At 39.7% G+C, this 14,794-nt stretch overlaps 2 protein-coding genes across 2 annotated transcripts in view; both read right to left on the bottom strand.

The window, feature by feature from the left end:
- gpr108 (G protein-coupled receptor 108) overlaps nucleotides 1–253 on the bottom strand; it is a 23,119-nt gene extending 22,866 nt beyond the window's left edge. Inside the window, exon 1 of the mRNA XM_030779813.1 lies at nucleotides 56–253. Coding sequence (XP_030635673.1) covers nucleotides 56–148 — 93 coding nt within the window. The 5' untranslated portion in view covers nucleotides 149–253. The remainder of the gene's footprint in view (nucleotides 1–55) is intronic.
- A 6,813-nt stretch (nucleotides 254–7,066) lies between these two features.
- Nucleotides 7,067–9,743, bottom strand: LOC115817079 (microfibril-associated glycoprotein 4-like; the record flags this gene model as incomplete). The annotated part of the gene is made up of 4 exons (XM_030780323.1): nucleotides 7,067–7,326; nucleotides 8,271–8,438; nucleotides 8,704–8,800; nucleotides 9,519–9,743. Coding segments are annotated over 4 exons (750 nt in total), but the record flags the coding sequence as incomplete, so codon positions are not given.
- Nucleotides 9,744–14,794: the final 5,051 nt, after the last annotated feature.

Genomic DNA, 14,794 nt, shown 5'->3' with positions numbered 1-14,794 from the left:
ATGCATGTACTCGAGGGTGAGATGTCATGCTTTATGGATAAGAGATAACGCTTACCTTAAGAGTGAGGTGGTGGATTCTTGCGTGGCTAAAACACGCTTCAAATAACACAAGACAAGCTGCTAAATAAACGACTCGGTTTAAAACCATTGTCGTGTTGTTCCTAACAGTGTCCGATACCTGTTTTATTCGTTTGTTTATAACTTTCTTTTAATCAACAATTAAAAAGAATGTTTCGCTAACTTAGTTGCTTGTTTCTAAACTCTTCCCCACGTCTACTTACTTCCTGGATTCGTAAGAGTTCACACGTCATCATACAGACCGACTAAACATAACGCCTCTAGCGGTGGGAGGGCGTAATACAGTATTTATTGTCTGAGGGCGGAGCATCTGCTGCCCAACTTTCCGAACTTCATTCCTGAAGTTTTGATACCTGACGAGCCGGTTCAGATCATTTCCTCGTTGGTTGCCAATTTTTTTTTGGTTGCTATCTTTTTTTTTTTTTTTTTTTTTTTTAAAAATCAAGTAAACGATAGTTTACGAAGCATTGACACGGTTTACAGTTTAGATTGGAAGTGATTCAAGGTCAGTAGCACTCGAAATACCATTACTTGGCGACATCTGTTATAACTGTTCAAGACGACCTGACTGATAGGTATCAGGAACACAGGAAGCTCGAAAGATGATGGTTACGTTGGGACGATACTCAAAGCCGTATCGGTACTTTAACATTACTGGCACAGATTTAAGGTTGAACCGTTATTCAAGCGATTTCAACGATTAGATAAAAACGTGAAGTGAAATGTCAGAAATTTAGAGATTTTATGAAACATAGTCCCCGACTCTTTTGCGCACTGTATTCATTTATTTGTTTTTCATTCACAAGACAATGCAGTTATTATTCATTTACATGCTCAGTTTTCCAATATGATGCAATGCTGTGAAATTAAAATATAGGTGTATTCACGTAGGCTACAATTTTCAAAGAAGTTTGTGGGGAAAAAATGCAGATGTTTTAAATAATATCATGCTCTAATACCAAGTAACCTATATATTAACATGAGTTTAAAGTCATGGTATGAGAGTTTATAGAAGAATCTGTTGTTACACATAGTCATGTTGTCACACATTATAGCATAGATATCATAGAAGGCATTAACCCCTGCAGTGCTGCTCAGGAAACCCCTAGCTGACCTACAGTGGCCTACAACACAGGTCTGATCCTCATAGAAACTGCCTTGGCAGAGTAGTAAAAACCCTCCCAGGCTTTCCATGTAATGCCAATAGTATAATGATCATTGTGCTGTTTTCCACACTTATACACCGTCAGGGTTGAAATAGTGGCAGTTGTGATACTAAATCTCTTGGCACATTTCGAATCGCTGGTGTCCTGTTCTACATCAAAGGTGGAGGATTTAGAACCGTCGTGACAGGTCAGCTCTGAGAAAGAGAAGAGGAGAAGAGGCTCCAAGTTTAAATTCTAAGAGGGTTAGATTTTCTTTTTTTTTTTTAACACAAGACGGTTTCTCTGTGGGAGTGTCGCCCAATCCTGCTCCTGGAGTCCCAGAGTCCAGCAGGTCTCAGATCTCTCCCTGCTCGCATCGTGTTCCAACCCTTCACTGGTCTGAGTCAGGTTTCAGATCTCTCCCTGTTCACATCGTGTTCCAACCCTGCACTGGTCTGAGTAAGGTCTCAGATCTCTCCCTGCTCACATCGTGTTCCAACCCTTCACTGGTCTGAGTCAGGTTTAAGATCTCTCCCTGTTCACATCGTGTTCCAACCCTGCACTGGTCTGAGTCAGGTTTCAGATCTCTCCCTGCTCGCATCGTGTTCCAACCCTTCACTGGTCTGAGTCAGGTTTCAGATCTCTCCCTGTTCACATCGTGTTCCAACCCTACACTGGTCTGAGTAAGGTCTCAGATCTCTCCCTGTTCACATCGTGTTCCAACCCTTCACTGGTCTGAGTCAGGTTTCAGATCTCTCCCTGCTCGCATCGTGTTCCAACCCTTCACTGGTCTGAGTCAGGTGTGTTAGAGCCTGTGTGTTAAGACTTTTAGGCCTGCAGGACCAGGCCTGAAAACAAAACAAAGCAAAACAAAACAAAACAAAACACTGTAACGATAGGAAGTGTTGATTTGTGGTGGAAGTCATTAAACACTTATTTAACACAGAACTGTTTGACACAGCTTCAAGCATCACGGCCCAAGCCTTTATGGGGCCCTAAGCAGAATTTGATTGGGGGCCCCCACCGCCTTGGCGCCGTCAGTAGTATTGACTATTCTCAATGCTTGACCATTCACACACCTACTGTAAATCTAACACAGCCATTATCAACTTTATTAGTCGTAGTTGTGTTGCTTACATCATACCAATGTCAACCTGGCATGTTTTTACCCCTTATGTGGTTTTTAATCACCAAAGGTTGCAAACTCACAAGAGTGGTCTGGTGTTAATTTGCACTTTAATACTCAGAGTGATACAGTTCTCAGAGGCACACTGAACGTGGTGTGCTGAAAGGTAACAAATGAACCAGCACTTACATTTACTGTAAACAAGTTAACCAATTGCTTCTGGTTTAAAAAATCAGGGCCACACTGCTGAAAAACATTCTACGATTCTGAGAATAAGGTCGTAATATTACAAGAATAAAGTTGTAATTGAGAAGACAAAGTCATAATGTTACGAGAATAAAATCGTAAAATTTAGAGGAAAAAAATCATATTTTTAAGGGAAACATTTGATCAGCAGCCAACAAAGCAGGTGAGAGGACAGTCAGTTTCAGCCTGGGCGTCTGGCCACTGCTGTTTGTCCCAGGCGTCGTGCCGTGCCACACACATGGCAGCAGGTAACTTTACGTAATCATCATTAAACATTTGATAAATGCGGTTGAGCAAACGCGGGTTTACAGTTTCGTTCCTCATTTTAACCCAGGCGGCAGGCTGCTCTTCTGATATTTCACCTCTAAAATAACACGTAGATTAAAATTACGACTTTTATTCTCGTAATACTATGACTTTTTTTTTCTTGCAAAATCACGACTTCATTCTCGCAATATTTCGACTTTATTCTCGAAATCTCAGAATTGTTTCCCCTCAGTGCTGCACTTATTCTCTGTCGTAAGAACAACACTGGTCTAAATCAAATAATTTAGATAACCAGAAGGATACGTCCTTTTTGCCGCGTTGCTTTTTGCCTGAGGTTTCCTTCAACGCAAAGCAGAGGACTGTACCCTAATATTAGTCTGACTGACTGTGTTTGCATCAAAATGCAGCTAAACGTCTGTTACAGTGCGCATGTGCATGAACGTAATACCAGCTCTCACAGAGGCAGTGGGAATGAATTAAACCAGTAGTATTAGCTAGGCAGCCTGTTAACATATTTTTGCCTTTTGTGATTATCATTGATATAATATATCACCACAAAAAAAAAGAGAAAGAAAAAAAAGAGAGAAAAAAAAAATCAAAATCTCCTCTGGGTGCTCTTGGCCGCCCTCTGGTGGCCACGGGAGGCCTAAGCAGCCTCTTAGCTGGCTTGCGCGCCGGCCCGGCTCTGCACACCTTCATGTGTAATGACGTGTGCCACGAACAGTACACTTGATAAACACACAGTTCAAAGGTCATTAAACCTACTAATCAGCAGCCTGTAGCCTTGTGCCTCAGAGGCCGCTGAGAAAGCCGAGTATTGGGCATAGACTTTCACCCCTGAAAAGTCCTCCACGTCTACTCTCAGTTCACACTCTTCACTCTCAGCTTACACTCTTCACTCTCCGTGTCAGCTGGTTAATGTTTTCCAGTCCTAGTAGCACAAAATGGCACAAAACAAAACCCTCAGTTTGCAGTAGCACTGTTGGATCCCTCAGTATGTGGGAACCACAGAGATCCACACAAACAGTACAGTACATTCCCAGGAGACTCGTGCCATCACGAATTAAAAGCTAATTAAATTTATAAAAGATATTTAAATTTGTTTTTGTTATTAAATTAAACTTCCAAAACTTTCAGAAATGGTAAATTCTTTTCTAGCCAGTGCTGCCCCTCTGCATTCCCAGAGCCTTTCTTATCCTGAGCCCAGGGCCAGTGGACCTTCACCGACCGGACCATCCATTCTCCTCTGAATCACCTGAAGGAGACACTGGTCTAAAACACTGGTCTAAAACACTGGTCTACAACACTGCTCTATAACACTGGTCTAAAACACTGCTCTATAACACTGGTCTAAAATGCTGCTCTTACACACTGGTCTAAAACACTGGTCTAAAACACTGATCTAAAACACTGGTCTAAAACACTGGTCAGAAACACTGGTCTACAACACTGCTCTATAACACTGGTCTAAAGCACTGGTCTAAAACAGTGGTCAAAAACACTGGTCTTACACACTGGTCAAAAACACTGCTCTAAAATGCTGCTCTTATATACTGGTCTAAAACACTGGTCTTACACACTGGTCTAAAACACTGCTCTATAACACTGGTCTAAAACAGTGGTCAAAAACACTGGTCTAAAACACTGGTCTTACACACTGGTCTAAAACACTGATCTAAAACACTGGTCTAAAACACTGATCTAAAACACTGGTCTAAAACACTGATCTAAAACACTGGTCTAAAACACTGATCTAAAACACTGGTCTAAAACAATGGTCAGAAACACTGGTCTAAAACACTGGTCTAAAATGCTGCTCTTACACACTGGTCTTACACACTGGTCTAAAACAGACCTTATCTATCAGTGACATTACCAAACAATGACATTACCAAACAATAACATTACCTTACAATGACATTACTAAACAACGACCTTATCTTGCAATGGTCTTACCTTACAATGAAATTACCTTACAATGACATTACTTTACAATGATATTACCTTACAATGAAACTACCTGACAATGACATTACCAAACAAACAATGACATTACCAAATAATGACATTACCTAACAATGACCTTACCTTACAATGACATTACCAAACAATAACATTACCTTACAATGACCTTACCTTACAATGACCTTATCTTGCAATGGTCTTACCTTACAATGAAATTACCTTACAATGACATTACTTTACAATGATATTACCTTACAATGAAATTACCTGACAATGACATTACCAAACAAACAATGACATTACCAAATAATGACATTAACTAACAATGACCTTACCTTACAATGACATTACCAAACAATAACATTACCTTACAATGACCTTATCTTGCAATGATCTTACCTTACAATGAAATTACCTTACAATGACATTACTTTACAATGACCTTACCTTACAATGACATTACCAAATAACGACATTACCTAACAATGACCTCACCTTACAATGACATTACCAAATAATGACATTACCTTACAATGACCTTACCTTACAATGACATTACCTTACAATGACCTTATCTTGCAATGATCTTACCTTACAATGACATTACCTTACAATGACATTATCTTGCAATGATCTCACCTTACAATGACATTACCAACTAATGACATTACCTAACAATGACCTTACCTTACAATGACATTACCAAATAATGACATTACCTAACAATGACCTTACCTTACAATGACATTACTAAATAATGACATTACCTAACAATGACCTTACCTTACAATGACATTACTAAATAATGACATTACCTAACAATGACCTTACCTTACAATGACCTTACTTTACAATGACGTTACCTTACAATGACCTTATCTTGCAATGATCTTACCTTACAATGACATTACCTTACAATGACCTTACCTTACAATGACATTACCAAATAATGAAACCCCACTGACACACAGTCAACTAACACACACCAACACACAGTCAACTAACACACACCAACACACAGTCAACTTACACACACCAACACACAGTCAACTTACACACACCAACACACAGTCAACTAACACACACTAACACACAACTAAGACACACCAGCAGCCAACTAACACACAGTCATTACTTGATTCAGGACTTGATTTCATTTTATTTATTTATTTTGAAATCTAATAACAATGAAAAAAGGAAACGTGCTGAGGTTTGACAAATGCATCTGAGAAGTTTAAATAAAAGAGACACAGCTCTCAGTATGTTTCTGTTTATTTATGCTCTTCTGAGTTTCATAAATGTGTCAGTTTTATAAATGTATCAGTTTCATAAATGTGTCAGTTTTATAAATGTATCAGTTTTATAAATGTGTCAGTTTTATAAATGCATCAGTTTTATAAATGTATCAGTTTGTGTTTTACAATTTCAAAGATAACACGTTGATAGGAATTCAGTTTGTTTATTGTTTGTTTGTTCTATCGCTGTAAGAGGTCATGAATTCAGTTTGTTTATTGTTTGTTTGTTCTATCGCTGTAAGAGGTCATGAATTCAGTTTATTTATTGTTTGTTTGTTCTATCGCTGTAAGAGGTCATGAAAGGAACAGATATATGTCAGATGGTGTACAGTGTCAGGCTCTGATACACAGGCAGAGTCTGACACACAGAGAGGTAAACAGGAGCCAGACAAGAACTAGGAGATAAGACTGGACACATAGAGAAACACAGGAGTGTATATATACACACATAGAGAAACACAGGAGTGTATATATACACACAGGAGACAGGTCAGGAGACAGGTCAGGAGACAGGTCAGGAGTGTATATATACACACAGGAGACAGGTCAGGAGACAGGTCAGGAGACAGGTCAGGAGTGTATATATACACACAGGAGACAGGTCAGTGGACAGGTCAGGAGACAGGTCAGGAGTGTATATATACACACAGGAGACAGGTCAGTGGACAGGTCAGGAGACAGGTAAGGAGTGTATATATACACACAGGAGACAGGTCAGGGGACAGGTTAGGAGACAGGTCAGGAGACAGGTAAGGAGTGTATATATACGCACAGGAGACAGGTCAGGGGACAGGTCAGGAGACAGGGAAGCAGAGATAAAGGTGTGATAGATGCAGTAGAGGGTAAAGTCCCATGTATCATGGCATTAAGAGGTCAATTTAAATGTCATTTTTAATTTATGTAATCTGTCGATTTCAAAATCCCAATTCATGTTGGGACCGCAGCTACTTTTCAAACTCATCCAGAGACACGCGTCTAATCTTCATCACCATCGTCTTCAGAGAGTAACTGGAGCCTTTCCAGCTGTACCACTGAACGCCAGAGTAGGACGACACCCCACTGCCCCACTTGTACAGCCCATTAGGATTTGCCCGGACACAGCTGGAAGAGAACCAAAAGCCTCCTTCATACGACTTCGCACAGTTCCCATAGTCTCTGTCAAAGGTCGCAAAGTCTCGCCCGTTGTGATGAGACAGAGAGTCCCCTGTGTAGAAAGAGAAAAATTTTCACACATCAGTCTTGAGAAACTTCATTTTCTGAATTTATATCACGCGCTCTGTCAGTGTCTGGCTCCGGGGTTTTTCTGAGCTGTGTAAAAGACAACGAGTCCCTGTATAAGAATGTTTTTGTACTTTCTTGTCTTAACTTGTACCTTTTTCATGAGGTGGGGTCGTACGAGTTTTTTAAAACTAACAGAAAACTGTCATGAATGACCTGCATTAATAGGATGTATGCCACCTTTTGGTAAATGAAATTACGAGATTAGCATAATCAGCGCCCCCCAAAATGCCATGTACGGTCAAGCACCTCAGCCCGTTTGTCTAGAAGTGTTATTCATGAAAACACCAAGAGTGAAAAGAAGAACTTCAGGAACTGAGTTCTGGTTTCAGAGATGAGTAAACAAGAACCTGTTTTTAACAGCAGCCGTAGTGGAATTAAAGAGCCTGTTAACGCCAAGGAATGGAGAAAATACTAATGCTGTAAATACAGTGTCATACAGGCTTGAGATGTTATTACTGATATCGTGATATTATACACCAGTATCCATATATTAAGCGTATCAATATAGTATCGGTATATCAAGAGAGTCTAAAATATCATTCAAACAGCAGAGTAAAACAGTCAAGCACACCGTCAGAACAACCTCCACATGATTACACATTGTGACTTTCAGTTTACATGTTCAAACTCAAATTCCCTCGGGGTAACGAAATAGATACAATCCATTAGTTAATTCTTTTTAACCTTGGATAGCAATGGTATACTGATTGTGCGTGACTTGTTTGACGGGTCTTGACCATTAGTAAGTGTCCCTCGTTCCTACTATGAAGACTGTAAATATGGGAAGACTTAACCATAATGCAGCTTGCATGAGTGTTTTCATGCATGGGGCTGTGTCAGGATAACGATGATATCTCTGTCACTCACCTGCCCCTCCGTCAATGTACCCGCTCACATGTAGCCTGTATTTGTCCGACTCCGGATCGATGGAGAAAGAGGAGTAACGGGCGAAGACCTGTCCTTTCTCAAAGTCCTCCATGTCAATCTTCAACTCATACTTCCCTCTCCAAGTTAGCATGAAGATACTCTCCAGCCCTGTCAGCAAACCAGAGACCTGAGCGTTACAGTACACACTGTAACTGTGAGTTACATATTCCAGCAGACCAGAGACCTGAGCGTTATAGTACACACTGTAACTGTGAGTTACATATTCCAGCAGACCAGAGACCTGAGCGTTATAGTACACACTGTAACTGTGAGTTACATATTCCAGCAGACCAGAGACCTGAGCGTTATAGTACACACTGTAACTGTGAGTTACATATTTTTATATAGTTTTATAGAGTTTATCTTTTCTCACCTAGCCAGTATTCCCCGTCTACATTTCCAAAACCTTTCTTATACTGATCCCAGGGCCTGTAGAAATTCACTGTTCCATCCATTCTCCTCTGAATCACCTGAGAGAGAGAGAGACAGAGAGAGAGAGAGAGAGAGAGAGAGAGAGAGAGAGAAATAAAAATAGAGCCATGGGACCCCAGAGAGATATAAAAGTATATTTTCCTACTATTTCCTTTTATTTTATCAGGTAACAGATTAGATCAGATCAGATCAGATCAGATCAGATCAGATTAGATTAGATCAGATTAGTCTATGTGTGGGCACTACCCCAGATAAATCATCACTTCTGCCTCTCTGTTTACACAACAGCAGCAACTAAGTAGACAACTGTGTGGCATTGTGAGATCTCTGGGGGTGTATATTGTGGCAAATTCATCTGTTCTGTAGTAACAATAGCATACGATATCATAAAACACACAGCTGTCTATGAACATATGTTCGGTTTGGGTTATTGAAGCCATGTGGTGACATTTTTAAATCCTGGTCCAAACATGACAGATCGGTCATGTGAGTTGAGTGAGACAGGGGAACATGACAGATCTGTCATGTGAGTTGAGTGAGACAGGAGAACATGACAGATCGGTGGTATGAGTTGAGTGAGACAGGAGAACATGACAGATTGGTGGTATGAGTTGAATGAGACAGGAGAACATGACAGATCGATTGTATTAGTTGAGTGAGACAGGAGAACATGACAGATCGATTGTATTAGTTGACTAAAACAGGAGAACATGACAGATCAGTTGTATGAGTTGAGTGAGACAGGAGAACACTCACAGTCCATTTGCCGTCCGTGTGACTGTCGTTCTCATCACAGCCCATGTCACACCACACCTGTACAGGTGAGTCCCGTCCCGCTGGGAAGATGGTGTACACCCCGCTGTGTTTGGATCCATTAGTAAATATGTCCTCACAGTCCACAGGCAGGAGCTCCTTGTACACAGGGTGAGACTCCACCACCAGGGGGAGCACCAGACTCAGCCACAAGATTATCTGTATGAGAGACAGAGAGAGAGAGAGACAGAGAGAGAGGGAGAGACAGAGAGAGACAGAGAGAGACAGAGAGACAGAGGAACAATAAATCTAAATCTAAATATGAAATGATGTGAACATGAGTGTAAATGCGTGTAAGTGTGTGTGTGTGTGTGTGTGTGTGAGAGAGAGAGAGAGAGAGAAAGAGAGAAACTATCAGGTGGGACCTCACATAAAGCATTTTAAGTTTTTTAACAGTGGTAATTTAGTTATTTATGGTGTAAATTTATGGACAAAACTTTTACTATACTCACTCAAGATGACTGAAATTTAAAAAAAAATGTATTAAGATATCTTTAATGATATTATTTATTGATTATTATTCCTGTTTGTTTATATGTTTTCGTTCTTTCTCTGCATATTTGACAGCTTTTGGTGCTTATCTTTGAACAATATGCAACTGTCATATTCCTTAACATTCACCTTTACATTTAGTGGTTAAAATGAATGCAAGAGTTAATTAAATGAACCACTTAAATTACTCACCATTGTAATGACCAGGGGTTATCAGGGATGTCAGATTTTCAGTTTTATCAGAAAATTAGTTATCTGTGTATGACAATAATAATTACTCTTCAACATGTTAATTACCAATTTATGTTTACCATGAATTTGTGTACACACACACACACATATATATACATATATAATATGTGCATTTGCTTACTCTCTCTCTTTGGGTCCGGTGTGTCTTTCTGCCTGTGTGTGCCTTGCTTCGGGTGCAGAGAACTGAATTTCCAAGCCTTTTATAGTTTTCTAAACAATAGAATATTTTCTGTTCATCTGTGCTTGAACTGGTATAGTAACATTCTTGATCCGGTAATCAGAGAAGAAACTGCTACTCTTCACCAGGAAGAAAGAGAGAGTGTGTGAAAATGGACAGCCGTCAATTAATCATCCAGTGTAAACATGTTGTGACATTACACGGGAAATGTCCAGTATGGTGTGAACATGTTGTGACATTACCCAGGAAATGTCCAGTATGGTGTGAACACGTTGTGACATTACACGGGAAATGTCCAGTATGGTGTGAACATGTTGTGACATTACACAGGAAATGTCCAGTATGGCGTGAACACGTTGTGACATTACACGGGAAATGTCCAGTATGGTGTGAACACGTTGTGACATAACACGGGAAATGTCCAGTATGGTGTGAACACGTTGTGACACTACACGGGAAATGTCCAGTATGGTGTGAACATGTTGTGACATTACACAGGAAATGTCCAGTATGGTGTGAACACGTTGTGACATTACACAGGAAATGTCCAGTATGGTGTGAACATGTTGTGACATTACACAGGAAATGTCCAGTATGGTGTGAACACGTTGTGACATTACACGGGAAATGTCCAGGATGGTGTGAACACGTTGTGACATTACACAGGAAATGTCCAGTATTGTGTAAACACGCTGTGAGATTACACGTAGAACCACACACGTGCGCACACACACACACACACATGCACACGCACACACACGCACACACGCGCACACACACACACACATCCTAAGCTTCAGTCGAAATGTGTGTGAAATCAGTTTGATTATGTAAACAGCATGAAGGATAAAACCAGATTATGTGTGTGAGCAGATTTCTCTTCCCTTGGAAATGATTGACAGCTCTGTCTCCCCTCATCCATGCATAGACATACGTTCACACTTAGTTTAGCAACCACCAAAGTGGAAGATAGAAATGATGTGATGATGAAGGAAAGAAACATCTGAAATACAGAGTCAGTCTGTCACCAGTCACAGACATGATTACAGACATGGCTCTCAGGTTCATCAGGATTCACTGTGTCTACCAGGAGAAAACTGTGTTGCCACTTGCATTGTGGGTAATGGTGAACCTACCAAAAGACAACTGCTATTCCACCTCTACTGTGGGTAATGCAGTGTATTAAAGTCTTGTGTTTGACAATGTACGGATTTCTGTTTGGGGGAATCAAATGCTGTGAAAGCATAGGAGGGGGGTGAAAAAACAAACAAACAAAAAAACACAGCTCCCTCGGTATTCACACTGGTCCTCTGTCTGTAAAGGGCTTTGACTGCTGTAGAACACAGCTCACTCAGTACTCACACTGGTCCTCTGTCTGTAAAGGGCTTTGACCGCTGTAGAACACAGCTCACTCAGTATTCACACTGGTCCTCTGTCTGTAAAGGGCTTTGACTGCTGTAGAAGAATGTGTTTGTAAAGGGACTCACTTGTGTTTTTGGTGCCATCTGGCTCTGATGAGGTTTCTGTTCATTTTCCATTCACACCACCATGTTCCAATGGAACTCACTCCACTTTTCCCATTCACACCATCATGTTTCAGTGGAACTAAGGCCACTTGTCATGTAAAGTGTAACTGTTTACCACGTAAGTCCAGAAGGTCAGAAGTTGTCTGAAAACAATTGAACCACATGAGCTTAGTGTTAACGATGAGTAAAGCAACAGACAGACAGCACCACAATCTTTAAATTTCATTAAAGTTCATCAGTAGAGCTCATACATGGCAGAAAATTTATACAGTTTACACAGCAGAGGACAATTTTGTGTGAACTGCTTTGAGCTGGGAAATGTTGACTGAAGGGATGTGGAAACTCTTAGTTAATTCCACAGCTTGTCTTACACTTACATCTTTCAGTCCACTCATTTCATCAGGTGCATGAGTTATCCACGACAGTCATGAAGGCCAGCAAAGATGCATGAAAAATAACTTCAGACAAAGGTACCAAGCGTGGAAATACCCTAAAACTATGTAGGGAATTATCTGTCATCTCAGATGTTCTAACCTGACGGGACAGAGGATATGTTTGTTTACAAGAACAAAACCATTCAGCATCGCTTACTGAAAACCAGGGGAAAGAATCCTGTCCAGACAGTCCTGTCCAACTGCTCTATCACTCTGTGCCTTGTTTCACTTTCATTCACGTACTGTTTTCTGATGTTTTTGATGTCCAAGACAAGCAAACAAATAAACAAATTAAAAAATGCCAAAAGGTGCATAGTGGGAAACTATGGACAGATTAGGATTAAGATTAAATTAAATTAAATTATCCTGCCCCCTTTGCTTACATCTGCAGGTCCTCTGTAAGCAGAGTGGTCATGAGTTGGTTTACATTTTTTTTTCACACTTGATTGAACTCCAAAAACACCACAAAGGGTTACACCCTCTTTACTGTAACTGTGAGAAAAAGTCCAATCAAAATCCTGCCAAACCACATTGTTAGAATTCAGTATTAGTTTCTCTTTCATTCACTTTTTATTTTTAATTCCAGAGCAATATACGATGAAGATAAGAAGATATTCAGTGATTAAAAAAAAAAAACTGACCGAAACTGCTCGGCTGTTTCCCAGTATGAAAGGTTCTAGTGCCCGATTTATGATCTTAGAGACCAAAGTCGACAGCAGTAAATAATAAAGCTTGTCAAACATTGCTCTCCTAATGTGAGTCATCTCCTCCTGAATGATGATACTTACACAGTCTCCAAATGGTTGGATTAGAATTAAACATAATGTTAGTCATCTACCCTTTCACAGTCACTAGACCTCTGTACATTTGAACACATATAAGAGATTCTGGATGGGATTTCTCCTGGTACAGTGCCCTAGTGAGACACTATATGAATGGTATTGCATGTTACTGTGATGTTCAGGATGCAGAAGCCACATTGCAAACTCAGTGAAACGATGTCCATTGACACATGCTACCTTCTGACTGAGGTATGGAATGAAGAGAATTTTGCAGTTAAAGAATGTGAGATGAAGCATGATCTATAAAGAAAATAACTCTAGAATATCTGTATGACAGTCTGTTTTAACAGTCAGTTTTAATAGGAACATCATAGAAGGACAAATTGAAACAGGATTCTGAAAAACAGCAGATGACAGTGTGGTTCTCTGAGCCATTTTTTATGCCATAACAGTCTTGCCCCAAAGGGAAAAATAGCCATACCTGTAATAAAATAATTTACACAGCGGCAGAGACTCATGGAAGTTCTGGATACATGTGTAGATCATTTAGAACAAAACAGGATCAAACAAAAGAATCCCAGGAACTTAAAGGATTCAGGATTCAAATTTAGTTTAATTTTAATGGACTGAAATGCCATTATACAGATGAAGTGTCGGGGAAAGAAGAGAAATGCCTTTTCATACCTATACAAAGTTTACTTCAGTGTTACACATGGAAATTTAAAGGCCCATGAATTTAAATTATTTTATCCAAGGAGATACTGGATTTTATTGTGAAAACATATTGTTTATTATTTATTTAAAATGTCACATAATTTCACCAATGACTCTTTGTGTTGTAGACACCAAAAGACAGAGCACTACTCACCCTTTGTGTTGAGAAATCTGGTCTCCCTGTCCAAAGTTGTCTTGGTTTTGAACACAGAATACTCACATTGTCGCAGGTTTGATATATAGGAGTCTGATGTTTAAACATTAACTCACTCATAAATGTTTATTCTTTCTGGGCTTTGACGAGAATTACGGGAAATAAATAAAAAGGACAATCTTGTTGGTAGTGTGCCAGTAACCATTAAGGGTTATTAATAATAAGTAATGGTGACCTGATGTTTTAAGATCATAGATTGCCATGGTTACAGGAACCACACTAGTCATGAATTACTCATTTAGAGACAGGAGACTATTATGAAGAAGAAAATGCAGTCAAAATATCCAATTAACAAAACTTTAACTAACCCTGTAAAACAACACATCTGTAATAAGCAGAAAAAGCATCCATAACGATTTTACGACATATCCCGTAAAAGATTGTACAGTATATCCCATACAGTATATCCCATACAGTATATCCCATACAGTATATCTGAGAGTTAAGGACTAAGGCTAAGATAAGTTGAGATGAGATGTCTGTGTTTGTGTGTGTGTATATATATATATATATACACATACTAGTGAGAGACTTTGACAATAACAAAGAAACAATAAGGAGTATACACAGATGATGAGTTAGTTTAGCAGGTGGCCCATGGTTTGACACGCCCACACATTATGACAT

Source organism: Chanos chanos, chromosome 7, assembly GCF_902362185.1.
Source record: "Chanos chanos chromosome 7, fChaCha1.1, whole genome shotgun sequence".
In the NCBI taxonomy this organism is placed as follows: Eukaryota; Metazoa; Chordata; class Actinopteri; order Gonorynchiformes; family Chanidae; genus Chanos; species Chanos chanos.
This window is presented reverse-complemented; position numbering and strand designations above follow the sequence as displayed.